This window comes from Oryx dammah, unplaced genomic scaffold, assembly GCF_014754425.2.
Source record: "Oryx dammah isolate SB20612 unplaced genomic scaffold, SCBI_Odam_1.1 HiC_scaffold_23, whole genome shotgun sequence".
NCBI lineage: Eukaryota > Metazoa > Chordata > Mammalia > Artiodactyla > Bovidae > Oryx > Oryx dammah.
The window spans coordinates 82,233,217-82,249,699 of NW_024070207.1; the positions used below are offsets into that span (position 1 = coordinate 82,233,217).

Below are 16,483 nucleotides of genomic sequence, written 5' to 3' on the forward strand. Positions count from 1 at the left end.
CTCAAACACAACAAGCCCACTCCTGCCTCAGGGCCTTTGCACTCACTCAAACATCATTCCCCAGGTAGGTGTGGCACCAGACACAAGCTATTAATATATATTTAGTTGCTTATTTATTATCCGTTTCATCCACTGTAAGATCCATCAGGGCAGGCATCTATTTTGTTTACTGCTATATCTCTAATGCCCAACACACTGTCTAGCACTCAATAAATATTTTTTAAATGAATGAATCCACTGCCAGACCTGAACTCCAACCTTGGTCATCTCTACCCCCACTATCTGTTCAGCCTCTGACTCCAGTTCTCTCTTCCTCTCAATCATCTCTCAAATCCACTTCCTCTGTTCCCTCCCCACGGCCACTACCTTAGCTCCTTGTGCTTGTGTTGTGCTTAGTTGCTCAGTCTTGTTCGACTCTGTGACTCCGCAGACTGTAGCCTACCAGGCTCCTCTGTCCATGCATTTCTCCAGGTAAGACTAGTGGAGTGGGTCGCCATTTCCTCCTCCAGGGCATCTTCCCAACCCAGGGATCAAACCCAGGTCTCCCTCATTGCAGGCAGATTCTTTACCCTCTGAGCCACAAGGCAAGCAAGCCCAAGAATACTGGAGTGGGTAGCCTATCCCTTCTCCAGGGGAACCTTCCGACCTAGGAACTGAACCAGGGTCTCCTGCATTGCAGGCAGTTTCTTCACCAGCTGAGCTACCCGGGAAACCCTACCTTAGCTTACCTCTCTTGGATTACTGGAACAGACTCCACCCTAGTTTCCCTTCTTTCTAAAATGCTAACTTGATCATGTTACCTTCCCTCTTCAAGAGCTGCTCTCGTAGCTCTCCAGCTGCCTACCATGACAAAGGAGCCTGGACTCTGCAAACGGCTGCCTAAGGCATATCTAATCTCTGCCTCAGTGCACAGCCTTGCCATTCCTCAACTCTAGGCCTCGGCACTCACGATCAGAGTATCTTCTCCCACCTCTATCCCTCAAAATCTTTACAGACCTTGGATGAGTGGCTCAAACACTACTTTCTCCAGGAAAATACATATGTGACTCACAAACCAGAAGTAATTCCTCTCCAATATGCATAGAGAAATAAGTGCCTCCAGTGTCACTCAGGATCTCCAAGAACCAGGACGGTAGTTGGCAATTACATCTGAGACCGTGGACTTTGGGTGCTGGGCGAGCATGAATAGAGGTTCCCTTTGCCTCCTGCACTATTACCCTGGATTCACGTCCCTGAGGCCCTCTGCTAACACTGACTCATCCTTGCCTTCTCCCTTTCTCTCACCTGCTGTTGGATCTATCTCATTAATAACTCTCAAAGGATTTAGATTCCATAAGGTGAAATTAAAATGCTTCTTTGTGAACAGTGTCCACTGGAGTAAAGCAACACAGTAGCACTGCTCCAAGTCATTTCTTCAATGCCAACATCCAGTTTAGGCCTTCCAGCTGGCCTCCATGCATATGATCCATTTTTCATACTGACTGCTAATGTGATGTTTCTAAAACACAAATTTTACCAAATTTTTCTATTTAGTATCCATTCACATGACATTTCATCACTAGCAGCACTGGTTTTTAACTTTTTCTGGAGGAACACAAAACTCTTTATGCATTTAATGAAAGCCAGGAATCATCTCCCCAACAGCAAATCCACACAATCAGACAAACACAACATTTTGCATTCAATTTCAGGAGGTTCCCAGGCCACCTGAAGCCATTTGGGACCCATGCAACCTAGGCTCTAAACAAACCTCTGGCTCTACCCAACAACATCCAGGTTCTTGTGCGTATGCTATTCCTTCTGCCTGGAATATTCTGGCACACTTCACCCTTTCCCCTGGCTGCCTCTGAGTCATCCTCTAAGACTCAGCTCTTAGGCTGAGATGACCTGCACCAGCCCTAGGTAGGGCTAGATCTCTCACTGCTGTGGAAGCCACTCCACAGCACCTCCCATGCTGTGCTCTCCTTTGTCATAGCCCTCTTCAGTCTCCCCAACAGACTGGGAATTTGTGGAAGGCAAGAACCATTACCCAGCATAGGCCCTGGTCACAGCAGAACTCCCTAAGTGTCTACTGAAATGAACATTAATAATAGCTACCCTTTTTCTTGAGTACTCATTATGTGCCAGGCACTCAACAAGGTGAATTCTATTTATGATCTCTTCTCTTTACGACTCTTTACGACCCCATGGACTATACAGTCCATGGAATTCTCCAGGGCAGAATACTGGAGTAGGTAGCCTTTTCCTTCTCCAGGGGATCTTCCCAACCCAGGGGTGGAACTCTGGTCTCCCACATTGCAGGGGGATTCTTTACCGGCTGAGCCACAAGGGAAGCCCAAGATCTCTTCTACTCCTCAATAAATAAACCCCGTGATGCTGGTGGTTCTTTTTGACAGATAAGGAACTAGGCTAAGAGATGTAAAGTCGGTTCTTTAAAGTCACCCAGTTAGTGGGTGCCAGAGGTGGAAGTGAAATTTGAGACCATTGCAAGTATTGGTCCACCATGCTTTCCTGCCCGTACTGTGAGACGGCATCAGTAGTAGAATAGGACCATGAATTAGGGCCAGAATGCTCTGCCTGGGCTCCATTCCCCAGGGCCATCTACATTTATTTTCCCTCCTGTGTCACCTTCATGCCAAGAGTAGAGACCTGGCTCTCTCTCTTCTTTTTCCTTCTTCTTCTTCTTCTTCTTCTTTTTTTTTTTTTTTCTTTTGGACATGCCACACAGCTTGCAGGATCTTAGTTCTTTGACCAGGGACTGAACCCAAGCCTTAGCAGTGAAAACACCAAGTCCTAATCACTGGACTGCTGGCAAATTCCCTGGTCTCACTTTTTATAGTGCAACCCCTGGTCCCTTCCCATGTACTGCATTCAGCCTCCTCATCTCAAAACCCCACTATAGTCAGGTCCATCCTCTGCCCAGAACCATCCCTAGACATGTACAGCTTTTAAATCCAATCCAATCCAAGGCTATACACTGTCTATGAGGAAAACAAGACATGGGTAGCCCCTGCTCTTCATGAGTTGATAGTCATCCAGGAGTTTTACATGTACTATCTCCAATCCTAAAATCAACCCTGAGAGGTAAATAGGCATTATCCTCATTGCACAGATGAGGAAATAGAAGCTTAGAGGCTTGCCAAGAGTCAAGCTGGTAAGTAGCAGAATTTGGACTTGAATAAAGGTACTGACCCAACTATAGTCCCCCATTAGGTCATCCTACTTAGAAGAGGCAAAAAGTAGGCAACCATTTCTGGCAGGATTGGGGGATAAAGGAAAGCTACTACTCTTTCAAGACTTAGTACACATCCACTCCTGTAGGGGACAGGTGAGGTGAGGTACCCCTCCTCTGGCAGCACTCTGAACCTATCATTGTCTATGGGTCTCTCTCCCTTCCAGACTTGAGCTCTCTGACTGTAGGATCAGACACAACTCATCCCCATGTCTCACTAAGGTTCAGCACAAGGCCTATCTGAGAGCATGCAGGACAAATGCTTGCTGAATGAATGAGGTGGCATTTGAGCAAGTTATTAAAAGGAAAAATAACATCTGAATGGGTGGATACAGGGGAAAGGCATGGAGGAAGAAGGAAACAAGTTAGTAAAGGCAAGGAATTGGGACGAAGAAAAAGGCCAGTAATTTAAAAATTGTGACAGGGTATGCATAACACTTTTTCATTGTTTCAAGAGGGTTTTCTTTTCCTTATAAAAACGGATCATACTATAAGCTCTGTTCTGCAATTTGCTTTTTTCATAGAATAATCAGTCTTAGAGGTCTTTTCAGGTAAGTATATAGAGATATATCTTTTTCTTTTGATCTACTACAGAGTATGGGTGGATCATGAAAGAAATCCTACTGATGGACAGGTAGGTTATTTTAATTGTTTGCTATTATAAGCAATGCTGCAATGAACATCTTTGCATATATCTGAAAGTAGTTTTGAAGGATTTCTAAAAGGTGAATTGCTGGGCAAAGAATGCACATTTTGTTTAAAATGTAGATAAAAGTTATTTCTGTAGCTTTAACATTTTTATAGACCAGCTAAAAATAAAGATTATTCCTACTCACATAATCCTGTCTTCATCTAAGAAGCATACATCATGCAACCTGTTCATTACGAGTTGGCTGAGAATGCTATCCTACAAAAGGGCATGTGATGAAGAGCTGCACAGTGTGGCTTATGTTTGCAGCTGGGGTTGGGGTATTTAGAAAAGGCCTCTAGCTGGCCACGTTGGGGTCCATCTAATAGTGAAACTCTAGAGAAATCTAGCTCTGAAACATAGTTCTCAGCTTGGAAGTATATGTAAATTTAAGTTTCTGGGGGCACCTAATAAATTGGTCCCACAAGAAAATGGAACCAATTTGTACTCTAATCAAAGAATACACAATTTTGTTTCTTCACAACTGTTTTAATCTTCTAAATTTTGGTACTTGAAAGTTAGTACTTTGTTGTTGTTTTAGTTACATTCTTTAGTTATTTGTAAGCTTCAACATCCTTTCTCATTCATTAGCTGTCTACTCTGAATGGTCAAATCACCTTATTTCTCCACTTTAAATGAGTTGTACACCTTTTTCTTATTGATTTCCAGGAGATTATATGGATACAGACAGTGTTGCTAACCTTTGCCTAATATCTATGTAGCAAATACCTTCCTCTAGCCTGTTATTTCTGTTTTAACTTTGTGTATAGTATCTTGTCCACACAGAAGTTCTTAACTTTAATTGTAGCGGAAATTATTGCTCTTAACTTTATGGCTCCTGAGTTTTTAAGTCCTGCTCAGGAAGACTTCTCCACTCTATTATAAAAATATTCTGGATTTTGCTCTGGTATTTTTACAGCTTTATGTTTTGCATTTGTTTTTGTGCAAGGTAGGGATTTATCTTAAATTTTTTTCTTCTATTTTCTTGGCCGTGCTGTGCAGCATACAGGATTTTAGTTTCCAGACAAGGGATTGAACCCATGCCCCCTGCACGGGAAGTGCAGTCTTAACTACTGGACCACCAGGGAAGTTCCTTAAATTTTTTCCAAATGGTAGGATTTTTTTTCAAATCCTATCCCATTTACTGACTTCCCACTGATTTAAAATGTATTCTTTGTCATAAATTGAATTCTCATATGAATATGTGAGTTTGTTTCTAAATTATCTATTTTGTTCAATTTATGTATTCCTCTATTTATGATATATTTTTAATTTCTGTAGATTTATGGTAAGTTTTTAATCTAATAGGGCAAGTCCCCCCTCATTGTTCTTCTTTTTCAAATTTTTCTTAGTAATTCATGGGCATTTACTCTTCCAAATGAACTTTAAAATCCAACTGCCTGATCTCCAAAGAAAATACCACTAAAATTTTAATGAGAAATACATTGAACCTTTTGATCAAATTGGGGGGAGGGATGTCATTTTAAGCCATATTAAATTCTTCCCATCCAAGAATAGGATATGACTCTCAATTTATTCAAGCCTTACAGCCTTTGATGAAATTTTATAGTTTTCTACAAAGAAGTATTTTAAATTTCTTATAAATTTGTGGGAATTTTTTTTTCTTTGCTATTGTGAATGGAATCTTTTTCTATTATGTCTTCTAATTAGTTATTGATGGTATTCAGAGTAGCTAATGGTTTGGGTGTATATTTATCTTGTATCTACCCATCTCACTGACTGAATTTTTTTATTAGTTCTAATAATTTTTCCTTTTATTCTCTTTGATTATCTAAGTAGACAACCATATCATCTTCCAATAATGGTAATTCTCTTTCTGATATTTATATCACTTCTTTTTTTTAATCCCAATGATTAAAACTTCCAGAAAAATATTGGTTAGTGACAGTGATAGGAGTCATCCTTATTTTGTTCTTGAATTGAATGGAAATTTATCTAGCACTTCATTGTTACATTTGATGATTGATTTTGGTCTCTGATAAAAATTCTTACCAAGTGAAGGAGGTTTTCACTCATTCCTAGCTTACTGTACTAGTTACCTATTGTTGTTTAACAAATTGTCCTAATGCAGCAAGAGATAACTAAGGCACTAAAGGTTTTTAAATCAAGAATGGATGTGTAATTTTGTCAGATTATTTTTTCAGCATTTATGTAGACAGAGTAAAAAGAAAAGATTGTATAACTATTAGTATAATCAATTATAATAACAGCTTTCCTAATGTTGAACAACCCCTGCACTCCTGGGACAGACCTTCACCTGTCATGATACAGCCTTCTTTTAATACACTGATGGGTTTAATTGGAGAATCTATAATTTAAAATATGTGCTTCTCTAGTAATATGTGAGGTTAGGCTATGTAGTTTTCTTTTTTTTTTTTAAATGTGTCCAGTGATACTAGAATGAAATAGGAAGCTGTCCATCTTTTCCTATTAGCTGATCATCAAGATTGGATAGAACCTCCATCATACCTGAACTACCATGTCTGAGGAGAAAACTTTGACCATCTTTTAAATTTCTTCTATACAGTTCTATTCTATTCAGGTTTTCTGCCACTCCTTAAGTGATTTTGGCAATTTATATTTTCCTAGAAAACCACTAGTTTCATCTAGATTTTCACATTTTTTGGTCTAAAATTATACAAAGCACTTTCTCATGACTTTTAATATTTTCTGAATCTGTGGTTAAATTCCCTTCATCATACTTCATGTTTTCTTGCCTTTTTTCTCAATCATATCTGCCACAGCATGGTCTAGTTTACTGGTCTTTTCAAAAAGCATCTCTTAGTTTATCAAACCTTTTGTTTCCTATTTCATTAATTTCTGTCTTTTTAAAAATATTTATCTGCTTACTTTGGCTGTACTGCGTCACCATTACTGTGCCAAGGCTTTCTCTAGTTGCAGCAAGTGGAGGCTACTCTCTAGTTGTGGTGCGTGGGCTTCTCTTTTTGCAGAGCAGACTCTAGGGCATTCAGGCTTCAGTAATTGCTACACACAGGCTTAGATGCCCCACCGCATGTGGGATCTTCCTGGACCAGGGATTGAACCGGTGTCCCTTGCATTACAAGGTTGATTCTTAACCACTGGACCATGCAGGAAGCCCAACTTCTGGTTTTATTTATAGTAATTACATAATTCTACTTTCTTTTGGTTGTCTAGAGTCTTGATTGGAATAGCTAGTTCATTTAAGCTGTCTTGTTCTCTAATAAAAGCATTTAAGACTACAAACTTTCTTCTGGGAACCCCCTTGGTCATGTCCCATAGGTTTTGTTCTATAATATTCTCAATTGACATCTACTCTAAATAGTCCATAAATTCCATTCTTGTTTCCTCTTTAACACAAGTATTTTTAAACTTTCAAATGGACCTAGCCTTTTTTGCCATTGCTATTAAGATTTCATTTTATACATTATAATCAGAAAATGTAAAATGTATTTATTTCAAATTATCTTGGAAATAATCTCCTTCTACAAAAGTGTAGGCAGATGGTTTCCTCTGCCTAAACACCCTAACCTATCCTATCCAACTGGCAGACTCTTACTCATCCTACAAAACAGCTCAAATATTACATATTCTAGGACCAACCACTCCCACTTTGGGGGGAAAGTATCTAGAGAAGGATTTTTAAGGAAGGACAAGCTACAAACAGGCAGTGAATGTCCTCTTTGGTCTCCTGGCCTGGTCCCCCAGTCGCTCTGCTCACCCGCTCAGACACCCATTCCACAATCACTCCGGGGGCTAGAGGAAGATGGGGGAGGGGCTGGCAATGATAGTCATGTTTGTCTGGAGGGGTGAGGGATTGGGGGAGAGGTGGGTCTAGCTCTTACCTGCTCTCTGCCAGCCTGCCTGAGGGGGTAAGCTTCATGGAGTCAAGGACCTGAGTAGGACAGCAATACTGGTGTAGAGTATGAGACGCTGTGGACCTGAGAGACAGCGAGAGACAGAGAGAGAAAGAGATACAGAGAGAGAGACAGGGAGGGAGGGGAGAGGCAGGGTGGGGAATGGGGACAGGAGGCGAAAGTGAGTGGGGTGTGGGAAAGGGGAAGACTGGGAGGAACGGGTGGTGGAGAACAGGGAACGGAAGGGGAGGCGGGGAGGCAGGGAGGCAGGGAGGGAGGGAGGAAGAAAAAAAGAAAAAACCACAAAGTCAAGAAAGAGAGGACGGCACTCGAACCACAAACAGAACACAACGACAACAGGGGGCAGCAGAGACGGAAGAGCTGGGCTGGGCCTCCTGTGTTCCAGGTGACTCCGTGGGGACCTCAGCCACGGAGACACTGGGACACCGCAGTAGGGAAGGGGGAGGGGCCCTCCTCACACCAGATGCCACATGGGGAGGGGACAGGGAGAGGGACGGGTGGGTGAAAGAGAAAGGGAAAAGGCGTGTGGGGAGGGGGTGTTCCCCTTATAGAAGACCCCTCACAAGAAGGGAGGCAAGGATGGGGAGGAAAGAGGCTCTGGGTCCAAAGAGGGTGAAGAACCCAGGCTGGGGCAGGGTTGGGGAGGGTGTGGGAGACACTGGAGGAGGAGAGGGAAAGAGACAGAGAGAAACTGAGAGAGACAAGAAAAGGGCGAGACAGAAAAGGAGAGAGACAGAGGAGGAAGACAGTGAAAGGGCAAGACAGAAGACACAGAAAGAAGACAGGGGAAAGGCAGAGTGCCAGAGCAAAGGACAGGAGAGGTGAGGGCGGAGGAGAGCTGACAAGGTCTCAGTGGTCCTGGTGACAGCATAGGACTGAGTGGGAGGATGGGGCCCAGCGAGCCAGGGGACAGGGGGTTCTTTGCTTCCAAGGCCAGTGCTGCACCCCCAGCCTGGGGCAAGGCCCAAGCCCCGCCCCCAGCGCTGTCCCCCACCCCTAGAGCAGGGTCCAAAGGCCCCTCTGCCTCCTGCTTCCCAAGATGAAAAGTCCAGTGAATGGGAAGGAGGAGGAGAGACAGCAGGGTAGTGAGGCCAAGGGCCCAGTCCCTGGCCTCCCCAGTGCGGGGCAGATGCTGGGAGTGAGTCCCCAGTCAGCCAGCCCCTGTCTCCCACGAGCCCCTGAAGGCCGGTTTTGGTCGGGGCCTGGCCATTCAAGAGCCCAAGTAAAGGCCAGGAGATGCAGCTGCAGGCCAGGCCAGCTGCCCACTATCTTGCTTGCTGCAAATTAGAGGATGCCTAAATCTTAGAACCTTACAGAGAATCCTGGAATCTGATACTCTTCTTATCAGAGACTCTGGAATAATCATCATCAGCAGAATGACTGTTTCTCCAGGACCATTTAGGTGCCAGTTACCAGCCCAAGTCCTTGACTCATTAAACCTGAGACTCAGAGACCCACAGGCTGCTGGAATATTGGTATCAGAGTCTCAGCTGCTACAGACAGCCCCACAGCGTCAGGCTAGGTGCCCGGGCAGCCACCAATCACACCCCTCCTGGGTCACAGACTGTGCTGCTCAGGGCTCCAGGGTCCTCACAGAGCTGGGTACCCAAATGCTCCTGGGCTCACCCACTCGAGCTGCCTCCCTCCCCCAAGCCAAAGGCCTCCAAGAGTCCAAGAGGGGAGCCAGGAACCAGGAAGCCAGGAGGCTGCTGAATCAGCAGCCCAGGGACCAGGTCCAGGCCTGGGCAGGAAGGGAGGGGGTCAGGCTGCAGGGCTGAGGCTGGGGGCCAGGTTCCTACCTGCTACTCCTCCCGGGGGGCTCCATGGGTCTGGACCTGTCCCGAGGGCAGGCCCCCTGGCCAGGGCGGTGCCTCCACTGTGTCACCACCCCCTCCTCCCCAGCCCTTCCCTAGAAGGAGGAACCAAGGAGGCGGGGCCAGGCTGGCTGGGCTTGGGGCCAGACTGCAACTGGAAACTTTGCTCCTTCCCCTGCTCCCCCAGGAGGGCTGGGAACTCCTAGTAAGAGGAAGCAGCTTTGAGAGCTTGAAGAGACTCCCCTGGGCCAAACCTCAGGCTGGTCTCACTACATGCACCTCTGTAAACCTCCCCAAGCACCCTGTCAAGTATACGTTATTAGCCGTATTTTCCTGAAGAGTAAAATGAGACGCAGTAACATTTAAGTAACTCGGCACAGGTAATAGAGCTAGAAAGTAGCGGAACCCCAAGGTCAGGATCTGTTTTCGCCCTTCCCAAATCAGGACTCCATCCCCTTGGCCATATGGTTGCCTTTCCCCAGAAGCTTTTCACAAACATTCTCATCTTCCACAGATTTAAAGAGACTCTGTGTGGTGGTTATGCTAGGATGTTCCAGATCAAGTAAAATTCAAATCACCCATTTTGGGAAATCAAGATGAGGCCCTAGCCAATATTCTTGACCATTGCAATAAGCTCTCACTGTCTTCTGCATTGTTTTCTGGATTGGCTAAGAGAAATGCTCCCTGAACAGAAAAGCAAAAATCAGAAGAAATGCCATTCACAATCTAGAGGCTGTTCTAAAGAAATTGCCCCTCCTGACTTTACAGAGGGGGAAATTGAGGCCTGGAGAAGGGAAGAGTCTTACTGAAGTTCATACCGCCTGTCAGACTAGAATCCAGGTAGCCTGACTCCCCACTGACCTACCACAGTAACCTCTCTCTCCTCCTTATGTGGGGGCTGGAGAAAGGAGAGAATTTGGAGGATTTGAAGGGTGTGAGGTTCCTGAAGAGTATTCCAGATCCAGCTCAGAGGGTTCCTGTCCTTTCATAGCCCCAGAGCCCAGGCCCCTGGCTGTTCTGAGCAGAAGGCGGCCCTGGGAGGGGCCAGGGGGCCAGTGATCTAGAAGGAATAGGAGCTGACAGGCCACAGGCCAGTCTTCCTGCCTTCCTGCTGGGGCAGCTGGTTCCTCTCAAGAAAGCCAAAGCTGCTGAGAGAGACTGGCCCTCCGGACCACCACAAAGTTGGCATCCATGGGTCCTTCATGGCCTCTTCTTCCTCAGCCCACCCACTAAAGCCCCATGGTCCTTAGGCTCTGGTCTCAGCCCCTGCTTTTTTTTCTCTCTCTCTCTCCCTCAGCAACTCTCTTGGCCCCTGTGGCAGCCACACCTTGTGCCCATTTTCAGTTACTGTCTTAAAAGTGGCACCTGTGGCCCAAACATTCATCTCGGCCTGGCAGAAGTCAAGAGACATAAATTCTAGTTCTGGCCCTAAGGCCAATGCTGTGTGACCTTGAGCAAGCCCCTTCCCCTCTCTGGTGAGGCAAAGAGCTTACACTTTGGTGCCTGGCAGAGCTGGGTACAAATCCTGGCTCTACTACTTTTCCACTGGGTAACCCCTCTGAGGCTCGGTTTGTTCATCTGTAAAAGGTGAGCGGCAACTCCTCTCACAGGTTTTTGTGAAGTTTCAGTGAGACAGATAGGCACATGCTGAAAAGTCTCAGTTGGAGCCTGAGAGAGCATGGTCCTTCAGCCAGGGAGGTAGGGGAGGCTCTTGGGAAACCTGTTTGTTTCAGGCAGGGGAAGATTCCTAGGAAGATACCTTTTCATTTGGGCCACTCTTGAAATTCAGACATATCTGAGCCTGTTGGCACAACTCATGTGATAATCCTCTAGGGGTTGAAGGGAAGGAATTAAGGGCACTGGCAGGGGAATGGATATGGCAGTGACTAAGGGCAGTCAAGGTCCTGATCTCATGGAGCTCATATCCAAGTGAGAGGAGACAGACATTATTCAACCACTAGTGGAATTAAACTGGGCAAAATTGGAGGTAGCAGGGGGAGAGTGTTTCAGGAAGAGGAAACAACCTGGGCAAAAGACCTGAGGTGGTATTTCCAGGAACTTCAAGGAGGCCAACATGGTTGACTGGAAAAAAGCAAAGGGGAGATGAGGGATATAGGCGGAGGCCCAATCACGCAGAGTCCAGAAGCCATGGTAAGGTTTCAGTATTTATACTAAGAGGAATTTCGAAGCCTGTGGTTCGTGGATAGACCTGGAGTACAGAGTGTCTCTGAAGTCCCTTCAGTTGTATGAAAAACATAAGTATGAGTGCATTTCTTGGGAGAACATTGTTTTTATCAGATCCTCAGATGGGTCTGTGATCCCAAAAGGGCAGGGAAGCTCCTTATATGATTCCATTCACTAACTGCCTGTCAGGCATCCCAGGACCTTTTGTGAGCTGCCCCCCCACCCGACCTCCAGGTGGTCTCAGCCTCCCCTCATATCTTCAACCTGTGCTCCACCCAGACAAAAGTGCCTGCAATTGTCTGCCACACTCTGCTCTCTGTCCTCACCTTTGCCTCTGTTCAGAAGACTCTTCCCCACCACCCTGCCCCCACTGCCATCTCTCCACCTCGTGAGAGATGGAGTCTGCTCAGAAGTGGTGCCCTCTGGGAACCTGACTCCCCTGCGTCCTTCCCATCCTGCGTTTCTCCAGCGCTGTCTGTTCACATGCTGTTTTCCCTTCTGGCCAGGAGCTTGGTGGGGACAGGGGCCGTGTCTTATTCATTCCAGTGTTCCCAGCATCCGGCACAGGGCACCTAGTCACAAAGGTCAGCTGGTATTGGGAGACAGACAAACCACACTGAGGTGGAAACTGCAAGATAGGCTGTTGGACACTAGAGGGCACTGTGGCCACTGGAATCCTGGCCTGCTGCTGGCACTGGCCAGGCCCACCCAGGCTGGTGCTGGGAAGAGGCAAGCAGGGAATCATGGAAACTCTACTCCTGGGTCCTGCAGCTCCTTGGCTCTGGGTCTGACTGACCAGGGTCCCGACCCCAGTCTCCCAATATACCTTCCACCCCCTTTTCAAACTATTTCTCATGATAGCCCCATCCCACTACAGATACAGCTATGTGCTCAGTTGCTAAGTCGTGTCCAATTCTTTCTGACCCCAGAGACTGTAAGCCTCCAGGCTCCTCTGTCCATGGGGCTTCCCAGGCGAGAATACTTGAGTGGGTTGCCATTTTCTCCTCCAGAGCATCTTCCTGACTCAGGAATCAAATCGAGCCTGCATCACCTGCATTGGCAGGTAGATTCTTTACCACTTGAGCCACCTGGCAATTCCACAGATACAGCTATAGTTCTTCACAAATGCAGGTACCAAATACTGCTCCCACAGCCTTGGCACACTTTTTTGCTCTGCCTGCAAAATGCTCCACTTCACCTCACCCCACCTCCATCCCTCACCAGTTCAGTTGCTCGGCTGTGTCCGGCTCTGAGCCTCATGGACTGCAGCAAGCCAGGCCTCCCTGTCCATCACCAACTCCTGGGGTCTGCTCAAACTCATGTCAATCGAGTTGGTGATGCTATCCAACCATCTTATCCTTTGTCATCCCCTTTTCCTCCTGCCTTCAATCTTTTCTAGCATCAGGGTCTTTTCCAGTGAGTTAGTTCTTCACATCAGGTGGACAGAGTATTGGAGCTTCAGCATCAGTCCTTCCAATGAATATTCAGGGTTGATTTCCTTTAAGATTTACTGGTTGGATCTCCTTGAAGTCCAAGGGACTCTCAAGAGTCTTCTCCAACACCATAGTTCGAAAGCATCAATTCTTCGGCACTCAGCTCTCTTTATAGTCCAACTCTCACATCCATACATGACTACTGGAAAAACCAGGCTAACTTCAACTCATTCACCAAGTCTCAGTTTAGAGGTCAGTTTGGAGAAGACTCCTTGACCCTCAGGCCGGGTTAGGTATACTTCTGAGGGTCTCCCACAGCACCCTATACTTCTTCTGTTAATTGTCTGTTTCCTTCTCTGTTTTCCTAAGAGAGGGTGAGTTTCCTCACAGGAGGATTCTACTATTCATCACTGTATCAACCGCATTTAGTTTCACACATGTTGTATGCGAAACTAAACTAGCATGTTGTAGGTACTCAAGAAATTATCTTTGAGTGAATGAATGACTAAATGGATGGATGGATGGATAGGCAGATGGATGGATGACCTCGGGCAAGTCATCTTACCTCTCAAGATTTTGGTTTCCCCCCTCTGCAAAGTGGATCCAATCACCCCTACTTGGTAGAGCTGCCAGGAAGATTAAAGATAAAGGTGTGTGGAATGCTCCCTAACAGTGCCTGATACATAGCACACATTTTCTAGATCAAAGCATTTGTTAGGTTGAAAGAGGCTTTGTCCTGAGCCTGGAATGATCTCTCCCACTCAGGTTTACCATCTATGTGTGGAAGATAGCTTTAACAATAAGAAAACTATCATTTTTATTAAAAAATAACAAGAGCACCTGATATGTGCCAGACCTGAAGTAGGCACTCCCCAAGGAAGTAGGGGGCAGCCTCCAGTCTCAGCCAGAGGATGGGAGGCCAGGGCCGAGGTCAGAGTCATGGGAATTGTGCCTGCTTCTGGAGAACAGTCATTATGCACACAGCTGGTTCCAAACTCCTTACTCATAGATGAAAACCTGTCTAAGGGGTCATTAATTCCCTCTGTAATTAATGTAAAAACAGCAGGGTTTGTATTAATGGAAAAGTAAGCTCAAGCGTCAAGCTGATAATATTGATAATGTGTGTTTGTAGTTATATACTTCAGATAACTATAAATTCAGTCGCTGTACTAATAAAATGTGCAAATTCCTGAAACAACGAAGAACTTGAGAATAGTTGTATCATGAGTAGTAGTATGCCAGTTGTTCTGAGGCTATGAAAATCACCGTACGCCGGGAGTGATGGTAATACCCACCATGCACTTAAAGGCTGTTTTGGCACAAAATAAGGGGAAATTTTTAGATAAAATAGCATGTTCTGATTCAAGAGTGTGGAACTTGAAAGCATAGTGAGCAAAGGTCGACTTGCATTAGAGTATGAACCACAACCTTGATGGATGAGCAAGCTGACAATAGTAGGCCTCTGAGTAGATTGCTCCCCAGGCTCTGACCTCGCTTGTGAACACATAAAAGCTGTGGGCACTATAGAAGAAACACCAAGTCCTTAGTATTTGACTTCTACCCTCACCCACTCCTGGGCTTCCCAGGTGGCTCAGTGGTAAAGAATCTGCCTGCCAATGCAGGAGACATGGGAAATTCAGGTTTGATCCCTGGGTCAGGAAGATCCCCTGGAGAAGGGAATAGCAACCCACTCCAGTATTCCTGCCTGTAAAATCCCGTGGACAGAGGAGCCTGGAGGGCTACAGTCCATGGGGTTGCAAAGAGTTGGACACAACTGAGCACGCACGGGCACACACTCACCCACCTCTAGGAGAATCCATTCCCACCTACAACCCCTTGTTGCCTCAATTTACCATAGGATGGACAAAAACGCTGCAGTCACCTGGGGGTGGGCCCCAGAGCTGGAAGGTCATATAACTTCAAGGTTGATGGCCACATCAGCCCACCTGAGAGCAGAGGAAGGCGCTCCAGAGAGAGACGTCAGTGACAAAAAGATGACAGGGACCAGGCAAGTCATGAAAGATGGAGAGAGACAGGCACAGGCCAGGGAGATGCAGAGAGGGGGCTGGGGTGGGGGGAAGTCTTGCTCCTTCACTTCTTGGTCCCATTTCCAGTTGGCATGAGGCCTGGCTATATGTCATTTACTGCTCTTAGATTCTGTGAGATGTAGTCTCACAACAGTCTCCCCCTCCCCACCCTTCATTCTTGAGCATGTCTGAGTGGGTTTCAGTTCCCTGCCACAAAGTGTACCCAGACTAAGACAAGGGAAAAATCAGGGATATAAGTGCAGGGCTTGCATAAGCAAAAACGCATAAAGAACACTTAGGTAGGGAGGGGTGAATACAATTACAAAGCGTTTATGTTTGTTCACCCAAATGCTCCCTCATTTCCTGACACTTGTGACCACAGATGTGTCCTACAGCTGCACACACACACATCAACATTCAGGGGACACCGAGACAAATACAGCAGCAACCAGATCTGCTTCTATACAGACAGCCTGCTACGCAAGGACACGGCCAGCACGCAGCACTGTCCCTGTACTCCTCACACCCGCACAGACGTGGAGCCACACCAAGAACACAGCAGTGCTGCCTGCGAGGTGAGGGCCAGGAACTCAGGCTCAACTGGGCTCTCAGCAGCCTCCCTCCCCAGCTGCCAAGTGACTCATCCCCAGGGCTGCTAATTAAAGCCAGGACAGAGGGGACGGAGACAAGGGGAGGGGAAGAGAGAGAAGGCAAGTTTATTTTGGTGCCAACCAGGCATGCAGCCAGCTTAGGGGTCACCCACTTCCTGGGGCTGGGCCAAGAGGGGGCAGGGGAACAGAAACCGGAAGGAGAGGGAGAACCCCGTTACCTCTTCTTTCCCCTTGTGAGCTTCCTGGGAAAAGGTACGTTCTTTGGGAAAATTACCCATCTCCCTCCCCACCCCTACCCTCTTCCTCCATCCCACTATCAGTCAAGTGCTACCTCTTTCAGCCTCTTGTCCTTAGAACTGGCTTCTCATCAACAAACTCCCATTTTAGCTTGCCAGAGCTGGTTCATCTGTGTCTGTAGACCACTTCCATCTCCACCATGGATCTCCCAACACAAGACTGGTACATAGGGAATGCTCTGTACGTGCTTCTGGAATACAACTGGGTTAACTCTGGTATAGCGTGGTGACCACAACTCTGAATTTGTATTTGAGTTCTATTGGGGGGGGGGGGGGATAGATTATTTTAACTTTCTAAGCCTTAGTTTTCTCACCTGTAA

General features: G+C 46.4%; 1 protein-coding gene across 5 annotated transcripts in view; it reads right to left on the reverse strand.

Moving 5' to 3' along the window:
- Nucleotides 1-16,483, reverse strand: part of IQSEC2 (IQ motif and Sec7 domain ArfGEF 2) — a 77,211-nt gene that overhangs the window by 33,618 nt on the left and 27,110 nt on the right. Inside the window, exons 1-2 of one of the 5 annotated variants that reach the window (XM_040266021.1) lie at nt 9,598-12,727; nt 7,766-7,861 (exon numbers count right to left, since the gene is read on the reverse strand). The exons of 1 other annotated variant lie outside the window; for it this stretch is intronic. In XM_040266021.1, the coding sequence (XP_040121955.1) occupies nt 7,766-7,861; nt 9,598-9,623 (122 nt within the window). In that variant the 5' untranslated portion in view covers nt 9,624-12,727. Of the gene's footprint in view, nt 1-7,765; nt 7,986-9,597; nt 12,728-16,483 lie in introns of those variants that run through there. 3 more of the 5 variants (XM_040266022.1, XM_040266019.1, XM_040266023.1) reach the window with 3 other exon arrangements.